Source organism: Phodopus roborovskii, unplaced genomic scaffold (assembly GCF_943737965.1).
Source record: "Phodopus roborovskii unplaced genomic scaffold, PHOROB, whole genome shotgun sequence".
Lineage (NCBI taxonomy): Eukaryota > Metazoa > Chordata > Mammalia > Rodentia > Cricetidae > Phodopus > Phodopus roborovskii.
This window is the reverse complement of record NW_026126540.1, coordinates 4,412,644-4,428,881: the sequence shown is the minus strand read 5'-3', so window position 1 is coordinate 4,428,881 and position 16,238 is coordinate 4,412,644. Positions and strand designations below refer to the sequence as shown.

General features: G+C 36.4%; 1 protein-coding gene across 2 annotated transcripts in view; it reads left to right on the top strand.

The window, feature by feature from the left end:
- Kpna4 (karyopherin subunit alpha 4) overlaps nt 1-16,238 on the top strand; it is a 54,337-nt gene that overhangs the window by 13,338 nt on the left and 24,761 nt on the right. For both annotated transcript variants that reach the window (XM_051198780.1, XM_051198781.1), the window contains exons 2-6: nt 10,369-10,413; nt 11,414-11,503; nt 11,608-11,637; nt 11,734-11,786; nt 15,515-15,610. In XM_051198780.1, coding sequence (XP_051054737.1) covers nt 10,369-10,413; nt 11,414-11,503; nt 11,608-11,637; nt 11,734-11,786; nt 15,515-15,610 — 314 coding nt within the window. The remainder of the gene's footprint in view (nt 1-10,368; nt 10,414-11,413; nt 11,504-11,607; nt 11,638-11,733; nt 11,787-15,514; nt 15,611-16,238) is intronic.

Sequence of the window (16,238 nt, the reverse complement as noted above, 5' to 3'; positions counted from 1 at the left end):
CTGCTGGCACAGGGACTGCTCTGTCCCCGGAAGCTTTTCCCTATACACTCCAAACATTTTAGTTACCTGCCCCCTTTTGGACCCTTGGCCTTCTGGCTGCTGTATCTGCCCCACCAATACACATGTGCACAAGTGTTGCACGCGAAAACACACATGACCGATCTTAGTCTGGTCATGTCCACTCTGGACTCTCCTAGATGTCCTTGCCTCTGACTGTGATCTCCTACATATCTATAATAAACTTTGTCCTTCACCATACCTAGGAGTAGTAATGTTCTTTTCTTTTTATTTTATTATTTCCACTCCTCTAGTGTTGAAACCTGGGAAAGCAAGAAGTGAAAGCTTTTCAGGGTTAAATGGGAACTGATCAGCTGGGGCTTGTGAGCAAGCACTGAGGGAGGGTAGGGGCTAGCATTGACCTTGACAAGTTAATAGGCACCAGTCATATGTTAACGAAGGGCCACAAGTTCCTCTTGCCAAAGATAAGAAAACAAGCAGAAATTTTCTTCAGACCCCTGAGGGAATGGGGACTTTTGTCTAAATGCCTGACCTTGGGAAAAGGACATTTCTTGGGGGAGACAAGGCACACCAGGTTTTTGTATGGCTAGTTTATTGTAGTTACAATCTCAAGATGTTTAATTTTCTTTGGTTGTCTTCTAAGTATATACTTGAAAGTATTCCTCATTGTGCTAAAATATCTGTCTCATCTATATCCATCCAGTCTTCTGGCTAGAGGGAAGAATCCCCTCTTCCAGTCTATTTGTACTGAAAAATCAAGTACAGGTGAGCCTTTTTGCTCCACAGGTTTCTGTCCTCTCTGAGCTTGCCTTAAAGAGTGCCTATGCTTTTAACCAAAATCATTTAAAAAGCTTCTACTATGATGCAAAGACGTATGTGTGGATTTCAGTACAGATTACAGTCAGAATGCTAACATATCTAAATTTTGTAGCAGTTCAGTGTTAAACATTTAGCAAAGACATAAGTAGTTAGACACACTCACCCATAGCAGTGACCATTATTAAAGGAACAACTGGGTTGCTGTTGGATCTCCTCTTTCAGTTTCCCCTGCTGCAAGTAGCCGGTGTAATTAAAGAACCTGATTACCTGAAATCCGCCTCAGTAATCTCTCTACCAAAGTTGGAAAGGATCTTTATTATTAAAACAATAGTGAGGTGCAGAATGTACAGAACTGGGACTTGAACAAGCTGGGATTGCTGCTGTAAAAGGCAAAGTGGGGTCTTATGGCATGGCTCAGCAGCAGGCTTAATGAATGACCTTGAGTTCCTATGTGGTAAAGGAGACAACCAATGCCCATAAGTTGTGCTCTGACCTCCACACATGCCTATGCATATAAAATGTAACAAATAATAAGAACAAAGGAATAAAACATAAACTTGGATATATATGTTTTTTAAAGGAACAAAAAAGAAAATTGTGTTGGTAAAGTTATAGAGAATTTGGAATCTTTGTACACTATTGATGAGAATTAAAAAATGGTACAGGTGCTTTGGAAAAGTGGTGTTCCTCAAATTAATTATTTTATCATATGATACCAATCCTGCTTCTAGGTATATATGCTGAGATAAACTGGAACTTCTGTATACCTGTATCCATAGCAGTGCTATTCACAATATCCAAAGGGTGAAAATGTCCTTTGATGGATAAAATGGCTAAGTAGAAATTATACTAAGTGTGGTAACTACCCCCTTGACTGCATTGGTAGAGGGGAACTCTTAAAATGAAATGCTGAGACTTTGTAAAAAATGAAACTCTGCTTGCACTCTGGTTCCAAGAAAGCAAAGGAGGGCTGGAAAGTGAAAGGGGTGTTTTCATTGAGATGTTTTAGATACCTAAACTTTATACACTAATTTATTCAGTTGTAATACCATGGCATAGTAAATGAGATGTGAGTTAGCAACTATTTAAGTACTAAACAGTATTAAGTGAATTGAATGTCTAGTGGTAGGAATAAATGATAACAGAAATAGGCCATATCTCATAGTAGATGAAGGGTTTGGAGTCTTTATTCTTGTGGTGACTATTGTTAACTATTTTGTTGTTTTTCATGTATGTTTAGTAGTGAGTAGTTTTCAGTCTTCATCTTTTTTATTTTTAAAGCATTATTGTGTATGTGATATGTGTGTGCACAGTGTGTATGCACACACACTTCACACATACATGCATATGGAAGTTAAAGGACAGTGCTGTGGGGATTGTTCTCTCCTTCCACTTTTGTGTGGATTCCAGGGAACTAGCTGAGGTTGTCAGGCTTGTATGTTAAGTGCCTTTCCCTACTGAGCCACCCCACAGTCTTCATCAGTGCATTGTTTAATATAATTATGCTCCCTTGAGAAGTCTCTCTTCCCCCAAGTGGCTCCAGTCTTCTATTTCTTAGGGGTCTCTAGTGCTGTATTTGTACCATAGGTGATTTCATCAGATCATCTGGTCTTGCATTTTTGTAATGACAGCTTTCTAAATTGATATCTTCCCCTTCTTCCTTTCTTCATTTTGTTTTGTGTTGGTTTTTACTTTCAAATTTTGAGACATGGTCTCATTATATATAATGGCCTGGAGGGGGGCGTGGAATTCATAGTCCTACCTCAGCCTTCTGAGTGCTGGGAATGCAAGCAGGTACTGTTATGCCTGGCTAGTCCCAACTTGATTGAAGTCCAGATTCATTTGGCAGTTTTGCCCTGTTGTTTTTATACATTGTAAGCATTTTAAACTTAACTAAATGACGTAACCCATCTAACTCCCTGTATCTACCTGATAATCATTCAAACTGTCCTATCTCAATAAACGACACTTCTGTCCTTCAGTTGCTTGAGCTCTTCAAAACCTTAGTGTCTTCATCTCATTACATTTATGTCTTGTTCAGTATAAATTTTGTAGGTTTAAACACACACTTTAGACCTTTGATCCCACTACAGTCTCTTCCATAAAATGTTACAGTTATGGTATATTATTAACACAGAAGCTAGGGAGATACTTTTTTTCCTTCTTTTTCTCTTTCTTTCTTTTTTTCAAGACAGAGAGATTCTCTGTAGCCCTGGCTGTCCTAGATCTCACTCAGTAGACCAGGCTGGCTTCAAACTTACAGAGTTCTGCCTGCCTCTGCCTCTGCCTCTGCCTCCTCGGTGCTGGGATTTCAAGGCATGAGCCATTATGCCTTGCAGAAATTTGATATTCTTAAGAAAGTCATTTGATCTCAGTTCTTATCTCTAAGATTAAATAATTTAAAGTAAATAACTTTTATTCTTCTCAGTTACAAAATCCTGCAGTGTTATTTGTTTAAATTTTTCAGAGGAGCTGGAGAGATGGGTCAGTAGTTAAGAGTACTGGCTGCTCTTCTAGGGAACCCAGGTTCAATTCACAGCACCCATGGTGGCCCACAACCATCTGTTACTCCAGTTCTAAGTGGTCAGACACCCTCTGCTCACCTCCATGGGCAACAGATGGGAAAGTGATGTGCAGACAAACATCCATACACATAAAATAGAAAAAATTTTTAAATTAAAAACATTTTGCATGGAAAAAAAAATGAATAGAAACAATAGGAAGGAAAAACCACTCTGACAACCCCTTCTGAACAACTTCAAAGGACTGTCCAAGGAGACAACCAAACCAGCTTTGCCCAGGAACTCTACTTTCAGGGATAGAATGAGTGCAAAAGCCAGAAGCCCAAGGAGGAAACAGCAGAGGTTATCTATGAAACATTCTTTCATGTAGTTTGCATTTTATCAGTTTCTTTCATCTAGAGAAACTAGGGTTGGAATGACCCCTCGAGATTAGAGCAGCTACCAGGGATACCTTATAAAATTAGTCTCCTCAGCATCTGGCCCACACTTTGCTAATGTAACTTTTTTTTTTGTTTGTTTGTTTTTGTTTTTGTTTTGTTGTTTTGCTTCATTGTCTTTCCTTTTACATGCCTTTATTGATTTTTATTAAACATATTGATTCATTTTTAAAAAATAAATAAAAGGGCAGGATCTATAGAAGGACACTTTGCTGTCTTTAAAAACGAGAAGAGAGGAGGGGAGAGGGAGGGGGGAAGAAAAAAAGGCATTCTTAATGTCTTGAATTTTGTATTTTCACCTTTATTTCATTTTTCTTGGTGAGGGACTCTTTTGTGATAGGGGTCTTGTGTAGCCCTTTTATCCTGGAGCTCAAGAAAAACTAGACTGGCATCACCTTGTATGATTCTCTTGCCTCTGCCTTCTAAGAGCTGGGATTGTGCTCTTTACCTGACTTTGTAACTTTTTTTTTTAAGTGGGTGGTTATTTTTATTTGTTTCTTTGTTTTGATTTATTTGTTGTGTATCTGTGCAGCATGGATGTGCCTGTGGAAGTCAGGAAATGACATTGTGTTTCTAGAAACAGCACTTAGGGTGATTGTGAGTTAATGTGGGTGCTGGGAACCAAATCCGAGTTCTCTCTCTACCAGTGCTCTAAATGGATGAGTCACCTCTCCATTCCCAGGGTTTTTTTTGTTTTGTTTTGTTTTTTGTTTTGTTTTGTTTGTTTGTTTTTTTGTTTTTTTTTTTTTAAAGGCAGTCTTAATATGTTGTCCAGGCTAGCCTTGACTTCAAGGGCAATCTTTCTGCTTCATCTTCCCTAGTACTGAGATTATAGCTATGAGCTGCCATGCCCAGTTTAACATTTCTTTAAAAAAAAAAAAAAAAAAAAAAAAGAATTTGTTTTTCTCATCTGAGAATATCAGCAGAAAAATTAGACACTTCTCCAGTCTTGTAAACGCCTGGGTTTGCTGTTTTCCTTAATTTGCTCAAATCTGATTTCATTTCCTAATTTTTCCCACTGCCTTTTCCCATGGGTTGTTTTCTTTAACCAGTCATTCATAATTCCTCAACTTTTGTTCTCCTGTTGCGAACATGAAAAGTTTGAAGAAACAGGAACATACTCCCCCCCCCACCCCACCCCCCCCCACACACACAGGGTTTCCGCTATATAGCTTTGGAGCCTGTCCTAGAACTCACTCTGTAGACCACGCTGGCCTTGAACTCACAGGGAATACACCTGCCTCTGCCTCTCGAGTGCTGGGACTAAAGACGTCCACCACTAATGCCCTACTAAAACAGGAACATTCTTGCAGGCACTAATTGGTCACTTTAATCTATGTAGCCTACTTTATTTTATCATGATAAATTTCTTTGTTGTCCTCAGTCATTGTCATTGCTTCCAAGTCCACTTTTCAGTTTCTCCAACAGCAGCCAGCGTAGTATTTAAAGTTCCAAATAGTGTTAAATGTATTCTCTGATGGGTAAGTGATATCTACTGTGGGAAAACTCCCACTGTAACCCTTCACTAAGAAAATTTAATGAGGAAAAGTATGGTTCTTATTTTCAAACCATAGTCTAATTTTTCAAAGATACTGTTTATTGGTAAAGGTAGTAAGTTCTAGTTAGTACATACTACTAATGATGAGCATCAGATTCAAGTTTCTTCTCTCAGTTTAAGTGAAACGATACATGGAGCTTGCATAAATAACAAGCTTTTTCAGTGCAGGAAGCCATAATTATAAACATCAAAAACTTAGTCTGTTACTGTTTTGTCTTCAACTCTTTCTTACAATATTAATTGGGCTAAATAACTTGCACCTACCAAATAGTCTTAGGTAGCTTAAGCGCTTACTTCAGCTAAAATATGCAATTAAAACAAACTATAGTTGACTTTCTGTAAAATTGATGGTACTCTTGCTTTATCCCTCCATTCTTCTGACGTTCTTCCATAGACCCTATACATAACACCTTTTAAAAAATAGTGTATATTAATTGTAAAAGCAGTAGGCTTCATTCATTTCCATAATGTATACTCATACTTTAATTGCATTTGCTATTATCTTATTTTAATCTTTTGTTGACCTTTGCTGTTCCATACCCCCTAATGTTATACTCTTTGGAATTTCATTTCCCTTTCCCTCTGCCCTAAATTCCACAGATAATAAACAGATAATGACAGATAATAAACATATAATATTTGTCATTTGTGAGATTGGCTTAGTTCATGTAATACAATGTTTAGTTCCACTCAGTTTTCTGAAAACAATATGATTTCATTCTTCTTTGGCTGAATCAAACTCTATTGACTATGTATACCGCATTGGATTCATCTGTAGATGGTACCGAAGCTGATTCTGTGATTAGGCATTTGGTGGAAGTACAGCAGTGAGCATGGGTATCCAAGTATGGTTAGTAAGCTAACTTCGATTCTTGTGGGCATATACCATCAATAGTATGTAGTATAGCCTGATTATATAACAGGTAGGGGTGTGTGTGTGTGTGTGTGTCTGTGTGTCTGTGTGTGTGTGTGTGTGTGTGTGTGTGTGTGTGTGTGTGTGTGTGTGTTTTGTTTTCCTGGCGCTAGCTCTGTAGACCAGACTAGCCTTGAACTCACAAAGATCCACCTGCCTCTGCCTCCAAATGCTAGGATTAAAGGAATGCATCACCACCTGGCTTGTGATTTTTGTTTTGTTTTGTTTTGTAGAACCTCCATACTGATTTCCACAATGACAGTTTTGTTTGTTTCTTTTTTAATTTTTTTAAATTATTGTATGTACATTAGCATTTTGCCTGCATGTATGTCTGTGTTAGGGTGCCAGGAGTTCTGGAACTGGAGTCACAGACATATTGCCACATGGGTGCTGGGAAATGAGCCAGGATTCTCTGGAGGAGCAGCCAATACTCTTAACTGCTGAACCATCTCTCCATTCTCCTTCATAATGACAGTTAATTAACATTCTCACTAACAATGTATTAAGTGTTCTATTACATCTTAATCAACTTTTGCTATTGGTTCTCTTGTTGATAGCCATTCTGCCTGGAATGAGATAGAATCCCAATGTAACTTTGATTTCTGTAACTTTGCATTTCCATGGTAGTTGAGGATGTTGATTGCTATTTATTATCTATGTGTAGTTCCTCATTTGAGATATGGTTTCTCTCTATGATGGCCGCAAAGTCTTGAATTGAAAGATCAGCTAAGCCTCCTGCTTCCTCAATGCTGGGATTACAAGTGTGTACCGCCACTCTTGGCTGCAAATGCCTTCTTTTATATTATTTTTGATTATGTCAAGAATTTGGATTCCTTGCCTTTTAGGCCAGGCATGGTAACATACCTTTAATGACAGCACTTGAGAAGAAGAGGCAGGTCAGTTTCTTAGGAGTTCAAGGCCAGCCTGGTTCCACATAGTAAGCTCCAGGTCATCCAAGATTACATAGTGAGAGACTGGCTCAACACTCTGTCATAAGAATACAACTTTCTTTTTAAAGAACTTTTTTATTTATTACAGTGTATGTGCGTACATATATACCCATGCACACCATACACACTTGTGTCAGAAGTCAGCTTTTAGGGGTTGATCTTTCTTTCCATATGTGGGCCCCAGGGATCAAACTCAAGTCTTTAAGCCTGATGGCAAATGAATTTCTCCTGAATCATCTTTCTCTTCTTGAGGGTATGGATATACTATGCATCTGGTCCATTTTTGTATTTATAGTGCTTAGCAAATAGGTGGTTAATACATTTTTCATAGATTAATTTACTACCGCAGTCCCTCAGAAGTCTGTCTTATTAGCCTTATTTAAGTCGTCTTTCAGGTAATACATTTTAGAAGCACAGTAGTTTACATGAGGCATAGAACATAGCTGTTTGTTTTGTGTTACAGTAAGCAAGGCTCATTGGTCAGGTTAAGTACCTCTCACCCAACATGCATGGTCCAGAATATCTTTACATTTTCAAAATTTTACATATATTTAAGACCAAAGCCCAAACATGAAATTCATTGTCATTTCATGTTATATATATGATAAATTATAGTTATATAATATGTCAGATAATCTTGACCAAGCAATTTGTGGTATATGGTTTTTTGAGACATGTCAGCATTCCAAATTGGGATTTTTAAGAGAATTTTGTGTTTCAGATTTTCATATTATTAAATCTCAGCCTATAATGTGTTTACTTTAATATGAACCTTAAACTCTCAAATTGGCTAGAATTTACTTCCAGATGTTTGGGAAATGATGTGCTTACTGATAAAAGGCTATGTATGATACTGGATTCTAACCCTCTGGGGGCTAGTTTACAGTTTTCATATTTTTATGAGTATGTAAGAATAAGAAAAATTCCAAGGTGTAATGTTTAAACAAGATACTAGATCTTAAAACTCTTAGAAATCATAGCTGAGTATACATTTTGCAGTATTTATCTTGTTAGCATTTTAAATTTTGTCAGTATTATTAAAATCCTTATCTTTACCAAAAATCAGAAGACCACAGAAAAAAAAAATAATGTGATCAAAAATTGGGGTAATGTTTTATGCACATATAAAATTAAGACAGTTGAGAAGAAATAATGGTACTTGCTACATCATATAGAGAGGATTTATGTTGTAATGGGAGATTAACAATATGCAACTGAAATTATATAGTAATTTAGGATGTGATACATGGAAAAATTAGGCATGATAAAGGATAGTATATAGATGGAAAGTTGATGAATCACTTGGGTAAGGAAGACTGGACACAGATGGTAGGGGAAGAACTTTTTTTTAAAATAATTTATTTAACTTTATTTGCATTGGTATGGAGGTATCAGATCCCCTGAAACCAGAATTACAGACAGTTGTGAGCTGCCATGTGGGTGCTGGGAATTGAACCTGTGTCCTATGGAAGAGCAGCCAGTGCTCTTAACCTCTGAGCCATCTCTCCAGCCCGGGGAAGAACTTTCTAATGTGAGGTCATAGTAGTAATGATAAGACTAACATACCGGAAGTCTCTAAGTACTTTGATGTATTCACTTATTTAAGTCTTACTGTAAATGTTAGAAGTAGGCTGAGTGGGGTCTGGCGGCACAGCCCTGCAAATCCCAACTACTAAGACTAAGGCAAGAGGAGAACAGTTTCAAAGCATTCCTGAGTGAGTTCAAGGTCAGCCTGGGCAGCATAGTAAGACCCTGTCTTCAAAAGCAAAAAGGTTGGGCAGTGGTGGCACAGACTTTATCCCAGCACTGGGGAGGTAGAAGGATCTCTTGTGAGTTTGAGGCCAGCCTAGTCTACAAAGCTACACAAAGAAATCCTGTCTTGGGGGGTGGGGGCAGAAAAAGGACTGGAGATATAGCTAGGTAGGTAATAAGAGTGTTTACCCCACTATTTGAATGTACCTTTAATAACAACCCTCAAGCAGTGGCAGGCAGGTCTTTGTGAGTTCTAGGCCAGCTTGGTCAACTTGACATTATGAATTCCAGGCTAGCCAAGACTAATGAGATCCTGTTGCAAAAATCCATTCACCAAGAGGGCCTAAGCCCTGATCCAAATGATATGACAGACTTTGAAATTTCCCTATGGAAGGCCTCACACTCCCTGGGGAGCAGAAAGGAAATGGGATGGGTTGGGGGTAATAGGGGAGGGTGAGGGAACTGGGAATGATATGTAAAACAATCTGGTTTCAAATTTAAATTAAGGAAAAATTCACCCATCAAAAAATGGGAATGGGGGACCCTATCCTACCATTTATTGATGAGGAAGTTGAAGTATAGAGAGGTACTGAGCCTAAAAACTGAACCCTGATCCTCCTCCTTGGGAAATACTACGTACCAATTTTGTGTGTGTGTGTGTGTGTGTGTGTGTGTGTGTGTGTGTGTGTATTTGCTTAGAAATACTATATGGGAAGATTACAATTTGATTTTTACCAAGTTGCCAAAGGAGTCTTACATAGTATACAAAAATTAAAGCGATGAAGATTATTGGGATTGCTCTCATAAGAGTAGATGAGAGGAAAAAAGGTGGACGAGTGAGAGAGAGGCGGTCAGAAGAGGTAGTCCAGTGGTTAAGAGCACTTAATTACTCTTATAAAAGACTTAGGTTCTATTCCTAGTACCTACTTGGCAGCTTACAGCTGCCTTTACTTGATTCTAGGGGATCTGATGCCATCTTCCTACCTCCCTGGGCTCCTACACACAAGTGGTACACATATACACTCAGGTGCAAATGCACACACATACACAGAAAATAAACTAATTTTTAAAAGAAGAACAAGAGAGATAACATATTAGGAGGCATTTGCAGTAGTCTCAAAGAGAAAAAGACAAATTGGATCCGAAGAGTTACAGAGGAGATAATAAAAGGTAGTAAGATTTTGGATAAGTGAATGAATGTATAATATATGAAAACATGGCTCCATGTTTTTTATCTGTGCAAATGGAAGGATGGATCAACCATTTATTAAGATGGAGTTGGGAGTATGTTTATGAAAGATAACAAAATGCAGTTTTGGGTGAAAGTTTCAGAAAGTTTAGTGTATAGACAGGTGAAAACAAGAAAAAGTTTATTATTAATATTTTTTTTTTTTTGTAGACTATGAGAAGACAACGAAATGAAGTTGTAGTTGAATTAAGGAAGGTAAGTATGGTTTACTATTGGTATTATAAGAAATAGTTCTGATAACAGCATCTAGAAAATATTAAGAATTATATCTTGTTAAATATACTACCTGTTGCATAATGAAATTATATTTATTGACTATAGTTACTCTTTTTCAATCTCAAGTGCTCAACATTTCTATTTTGGTTTTTTGAGACAAGGTTTCTTTGTAGCTTTGGAGTCTGTCTTGAAACTTTGTAGACCAGGCTGGGCTGGAACTCACTGAGATCTGGCTGCTTTTACCTCCTGAGTGTAGTGAATAAAGGCATGTGTCACCACTGCCTGGCTTGGTTTTTTCCTTTTTTTCCCTAACAAATTTTTGTTTTTTATTAAGTCTATATAGCTATTGAAATTGGCAAGATACAGTTTGCCCACTTTCTGCTAATAGATATGAACAAGTTTACTTTTTGTAACTTTTAATGATTTATGTAAAGTCTAAGCCATAGAGATACTCTTACTCTAAATGGTTTTGCTATTAATAGGTAGTAGTTCTACTTTGATAATTTGTTACATATTAGTTTTATCAACTTTTCAAATATTGAAGTAGACTAGAGTTAAGAATATAATTTATTTGCCCCAAACACTTCAAGTAAAGTTAAAGTGGTCCTTGATTTTTATTAATTTTTGCCAAATTTTGAACTGCCCTGCTTTTGCTTTGACTCTGCTTTTAGATAATAGTCCCTTCTAGATGATGTATAAAATGATTTACTACATGTGTGTGTTCTAAACTGTACACTAGCTATTTTAGTAAAACTATTTTCTTTAGTTTTTACAATAGTTTACAGTTCATTAGAAATGAGTAGTGTTTGTGATTTGGGACTCAAATTAGCTTATTTTGCAATTTCACTTTTTTGCATTTGTTTTTATATTTAAAGGGTACTTCATTATTTTAGTTTGTAGGCATAGGATTGCGTAACTTTTATATGAAAAACTGTTTTTCTTTTGCTTACCTGAAATTGTTTGACCTTTTTTCTTAAAGAATAAAAGAGATGAACATCTTTTAAAAAGAAGGAATGTACCACATGAAGATATCTGTGAAGATTCTGATATAGATGGTGATTATAGAGTGGTAAGTTATGTTATTCTGGTATTCAAAGACTTCCAGTAGAAGATTTTTATGAACATAGCACTTAAAGATGACCTTTTAACTTTTCCTCTTTAATTTCTTGCCAGCAAAATACCTCTCTAGAAGCTATTGTTCAAGTAAGTTGGGTTTTATTTACCTCTCTTTGTATTTTCTAAACTAAACAACTAAATACTGTGTATCCATGTAATAATTTGTTTTCCTTTTTTTTGTAGAATGCTTCAAGTGATAACCAAGGAATTCAATTAAGTGCAGTTCAAGCTGCTAGGTGAGTTAAGTGACCAAATTGAATTTCTTTAGGCCTTATTTTAGGTAGCTAAGTACTTATATTAGTGTTTACATTAGTCAAAACTGTAAATTGAGTTATAAGCATAAGGTATCATGTATAATAAATATACATTAAGTATATATTGCTGCATATACACTAATATTTTTCTAAGCCAGAAATGCCAAGTCTTTTGTACATTTCAGTTGTGAAAACTGTGTTGTCATGTTTTTAGGAAAAAGCCAGAAAAACTTAGTGAGGAGCTGAGGAGATAGCTCCACCTGGAAAGTGCTTGCTGTGCAAGCTCGAGGACCCAAGTTAAGTCCCCAGAACCCATGTAAAAAGCTGAACATGTAGTGCTGGCCTGTAATCCTAGCACTGGAAGTGGAGAATAGACCTATCTTTGGGGCTCCCCTGGCCAGGCAACATAGCTGACTTGGTGAGCCCTGGGCCAGTGAGAAACTCTGTCTCAAAACAAGGTGGGTAGCTCATGAGGAATGGATTCTGAGGTTGACCTCTGGCTTTCACATATATGTGCATGCACACATACATACGCACATATACCCAATATATTATTGAGAAAGATCTCTGAATTAAATACATACTATGTTGAGGAAGATATGGTTGTATTTTAATATAATGGTTGCTTTATATAAATTTATAAATGTAGAACGACTGTTCATACAAAAATATTTAAATACTGGTTGTAGTTGATAAGATTTCAAAGTGCAAAATATTTTTTTTGCAGATTTGTGTAATATCTCACCAAAATGTATGAATCTTTTTATATTTTATTACATGTCCTACTTATGTGTATTTACCCTAAGACAGGGAAAATGTAGCACTACATTATTGTATCCCATAGGCTAAAGAACTACTTACAGTTTGATATAAGAGAGATTACATTTTGAAACAGTAAATTCATGTTTGTGAGAAAGATGATTAAGATGTAGATTATGTGGGTTCCAGGGAAATCCGGAGACAATTTCAGGGATATGTAAGAACAAACTGATTTCAAAATAATTTTAGGATTTATTAAATGTACCTACAAAAAGAACTACAGGCAAAACTATTGGAGCCTTAATACAAATAAAAACCCTGGCAACATAACTCTATTTTGTAAATACTCTTTATTATTATCAAAGAAGAAAAGTAGGGTCTGAAGATATGGCTCAGTGGTTAAAAACATTTGCTGTTCTTACAGAAGATCTGGGTTCAGTTTCCAGCACCCACAGCTCACATGGTAGTTCACAACTGTCCATAACTCCCAGTTTTAGAGAACCTGACATCTTTTGACCTCCTTGTTTATGAGGCACACATGTGATGCACAGACACATACAAGCAAAAACCTCATATAAATAAAGCAAATCTTTTTTAAAATTTAAGATAAAAGCCCCTGATTTTATTTACACTTGTGCTAAGCACTGTTCTATGGATTATCGACAGTACTGTGAAAATACTATGCAATAGTATTTTCTTGATTTTAATAGAATATTTTTATTTTTTATAGGAAAATTTCTTGCATGCATACCATGTACTTTGACCATATCTACCTTCCCTGATTTACCTCCCAACAGATCCCTTTCTAACTTCATGTTTTCCCTTTTAAAGAGTTCTTTTAACCTACTGAGTTCAGTTAATGCTTTCCATCCACTGGGGCTTGGGCAACTTTCCAGGGGCCACACCTCTAAAGAGAAGCGACTGCCTCTCAGTAGCCATCAACTGCCAACAACCCCTTAGCTAGGAGTGAGGCCTTGTGAACCCCACCCTCATCCATGCTGGAAATCTTGGTGTTGTGAAGGTAACCATACCTCTTTTGAGTTCTTGAGTGCCATGGCCATGTTATGTCCTGAAGAAGACAGTATTCACAGCACTGTTCTCAGTCCTCCAGCTCTTATATACTTTCTTTACCTGCTTCTGTGATGTGCACTGATCCTTGAAGAGAGAGCATATCGATAAAGATGTCCCATTTTGAGTTGAACACATTACAATCAGTTATTCTCTATACATTGATCAGCTATAAGTCTCTGTATTAACCATTTAAAAAAAAATACTTTTGACCAAGCACAAATCTGTGGGTATAAACATAAATAAATATTTAGGAGGCAGTTTGGCAACGTGATGATTTAGCTGAACTACAATTTTAAGTTTACTCCTAAGAACTGTCACCTCCCTAACCATCAGGTTTTGATCAGGTACATCTTTCTTGGCATGTCATTATTGTCCCATACTGGATCCAGTGCTGATTACAGCCATTGGTGTCTGTTCTCCTCCCCCCCCCCCCCATCCACTATAGTGTCCTTCCCACACTATGAAAACTAGCAAATACAGAGGAAATTTCTGGGTCAGTTCCAGATTGATTTCTTTATGTCCTTCTAGCAAGGTATAATATAATTTTCTCCTTACGAAGTTTAGATTCTGGCCTGAGGGTATATAGCTCAGTTGGTAGAATGCTTTACAGATTTGATAGCCAGCTCTGTGTAAAACTGGTATATTTTCACACACTTGTAATCACAGTTCTTGGAAGATAGAATCAGGAGGATTGGAACTATATGGTCATCCTTAGCCACATAGGTGGTTTGAAGTTAGCCTTGTATATATGAGAACCTATTTTTAAAAAGAGAGAGAGAGAGAGAGAGAGAGAGAGAGAGAAACAGTGGTGATGGTGGTAGTAGTAATTTTTTAGAATGTAATAAAGAATGCAGAGCTATCTAAAAGTACTGGCAGAATACTGTATATGTAATAAATAAAGCTCTTGTAAATAAGTACATAAATAGTGACATCCAGCAGCAAGTATGGGACTATGCTGTACACATACTATACCTGAGAGGTGGTATGGAACCTGAAATAAATAGATGGCTAGCCATTCCTATTGAGATGAGTAGGATAACAAAATGCTTAGAGATGAGATCACAGTGATACCAGGCTTCAGTTAGGTGTAGCCACCTTATGGACAGTTGAAAGGCAAGGCAAGGAGTTTTATATTCATAAGATAGTAAATAAATAACTGTTCCTTACATAGGGACAGTTTATGTAGGGTGATGCTCTGATAAGACTTTCTTAAACCTTATCTTTATATAGTTGTACATCAAATTCCAGTAAGAAGATTTATGTTAGTTATTGTTGTCGGGCTTTTGAGGTATTTTATAGTGTATAGAATGGGTTGAATTGAACACGGTAATCACTTTAAACACACCACCTTTTGGACTTTTATCCTTTATATGGCCTGGTATGCATAATTTTGGGTATTTTGAAAATGTATTAATTCCTTTTTTAGCAAAGTAAAATGTTAGGTTGAAATTTGTCTACCTGTTCTCTGAACATAAAATTAACTCAAACACAGTACATACAAAAACTTTAACTGCCATACTTTTAGTCCCAGCATTCAGAGGCAGAAGCCAGGTCTAATAGTAAGAACCTGTCTTTAAAAAAAAGTTGTTGGCCTTTTTTGTTGCTATATTTAGAACTGTTGTGAGGGAATAGTGTTGTATTAATAAAATTGGCAAGATGCCTACCATATTTTTCTAGTTATTGGCCCTATTCATAAATTTATTAGCAATTTTTTCATAAAGAAAATAATTGTATTACATGAAGTATAAGAAGTAACTTTCAAAGTGTATACTAATAACATCTCTTCAGATTTACAACAGTACCTATATAGTCAATGTGAATTTGGATTTAGTTGTAATAATATATGTCATTAAGTTTTACAAGAGGTATCTATCTTACAGGAAGCTTTTGTCCAGTGATCGAAATCCACCGATTGATGACTTAATAAAATCTGGAATATTGCCTATTTTAGTTCATTGTCTTGAAAGAGATGACAAGTAAGTACATAATTACTATTTTAAACTAGAATGTGTTCTTTTGAAAGGGTAGGATTTCCTAGTTTAATCTTTTAAAGGAAAAAGACTCAAGAGGTAGAGAGACAGGAGAGTCAGAAGTTGAAAGTGATCCTGGACTATACATAATGAGTTCAGGACAATCTGGACTAGAGACCCTGCCTCAGAAACATAAACCAAGCATGGTGATATATGCTTATAATCGAAAAACTTTGGAAGTTTCAGTTCAAAGCCAGTCTGGGCTTTGTAGAGAGATTTTCTTAAAAAATAAAAAAATGTTATAGGATAGAACTGAAAGTTATAATCGAGGTAAGAAACAAAAACAAATTTGAAAATGATTTTTTAATGTGTGAACTTTGAAAATTGGCAAGGTAAGTATTTCAAAACTGATGAATAATATGAAAAATGTCTATTTCAGTAAAGATATAAATAAAATGGCCAAGAAGGATGTTTGGGGGACATGTCTGAATCTCATAATGAAATGATTGGGTTGTTATGTTTTTAAGGATAGGTAGATAAATAAACTTGAGCAACATTTTAAATACTGAAGGGAAGAAATGGTTGGTAGATAGTTGGGTGAAGTAAAATGTGTTTTAAAAATCTCTTGTTCTTT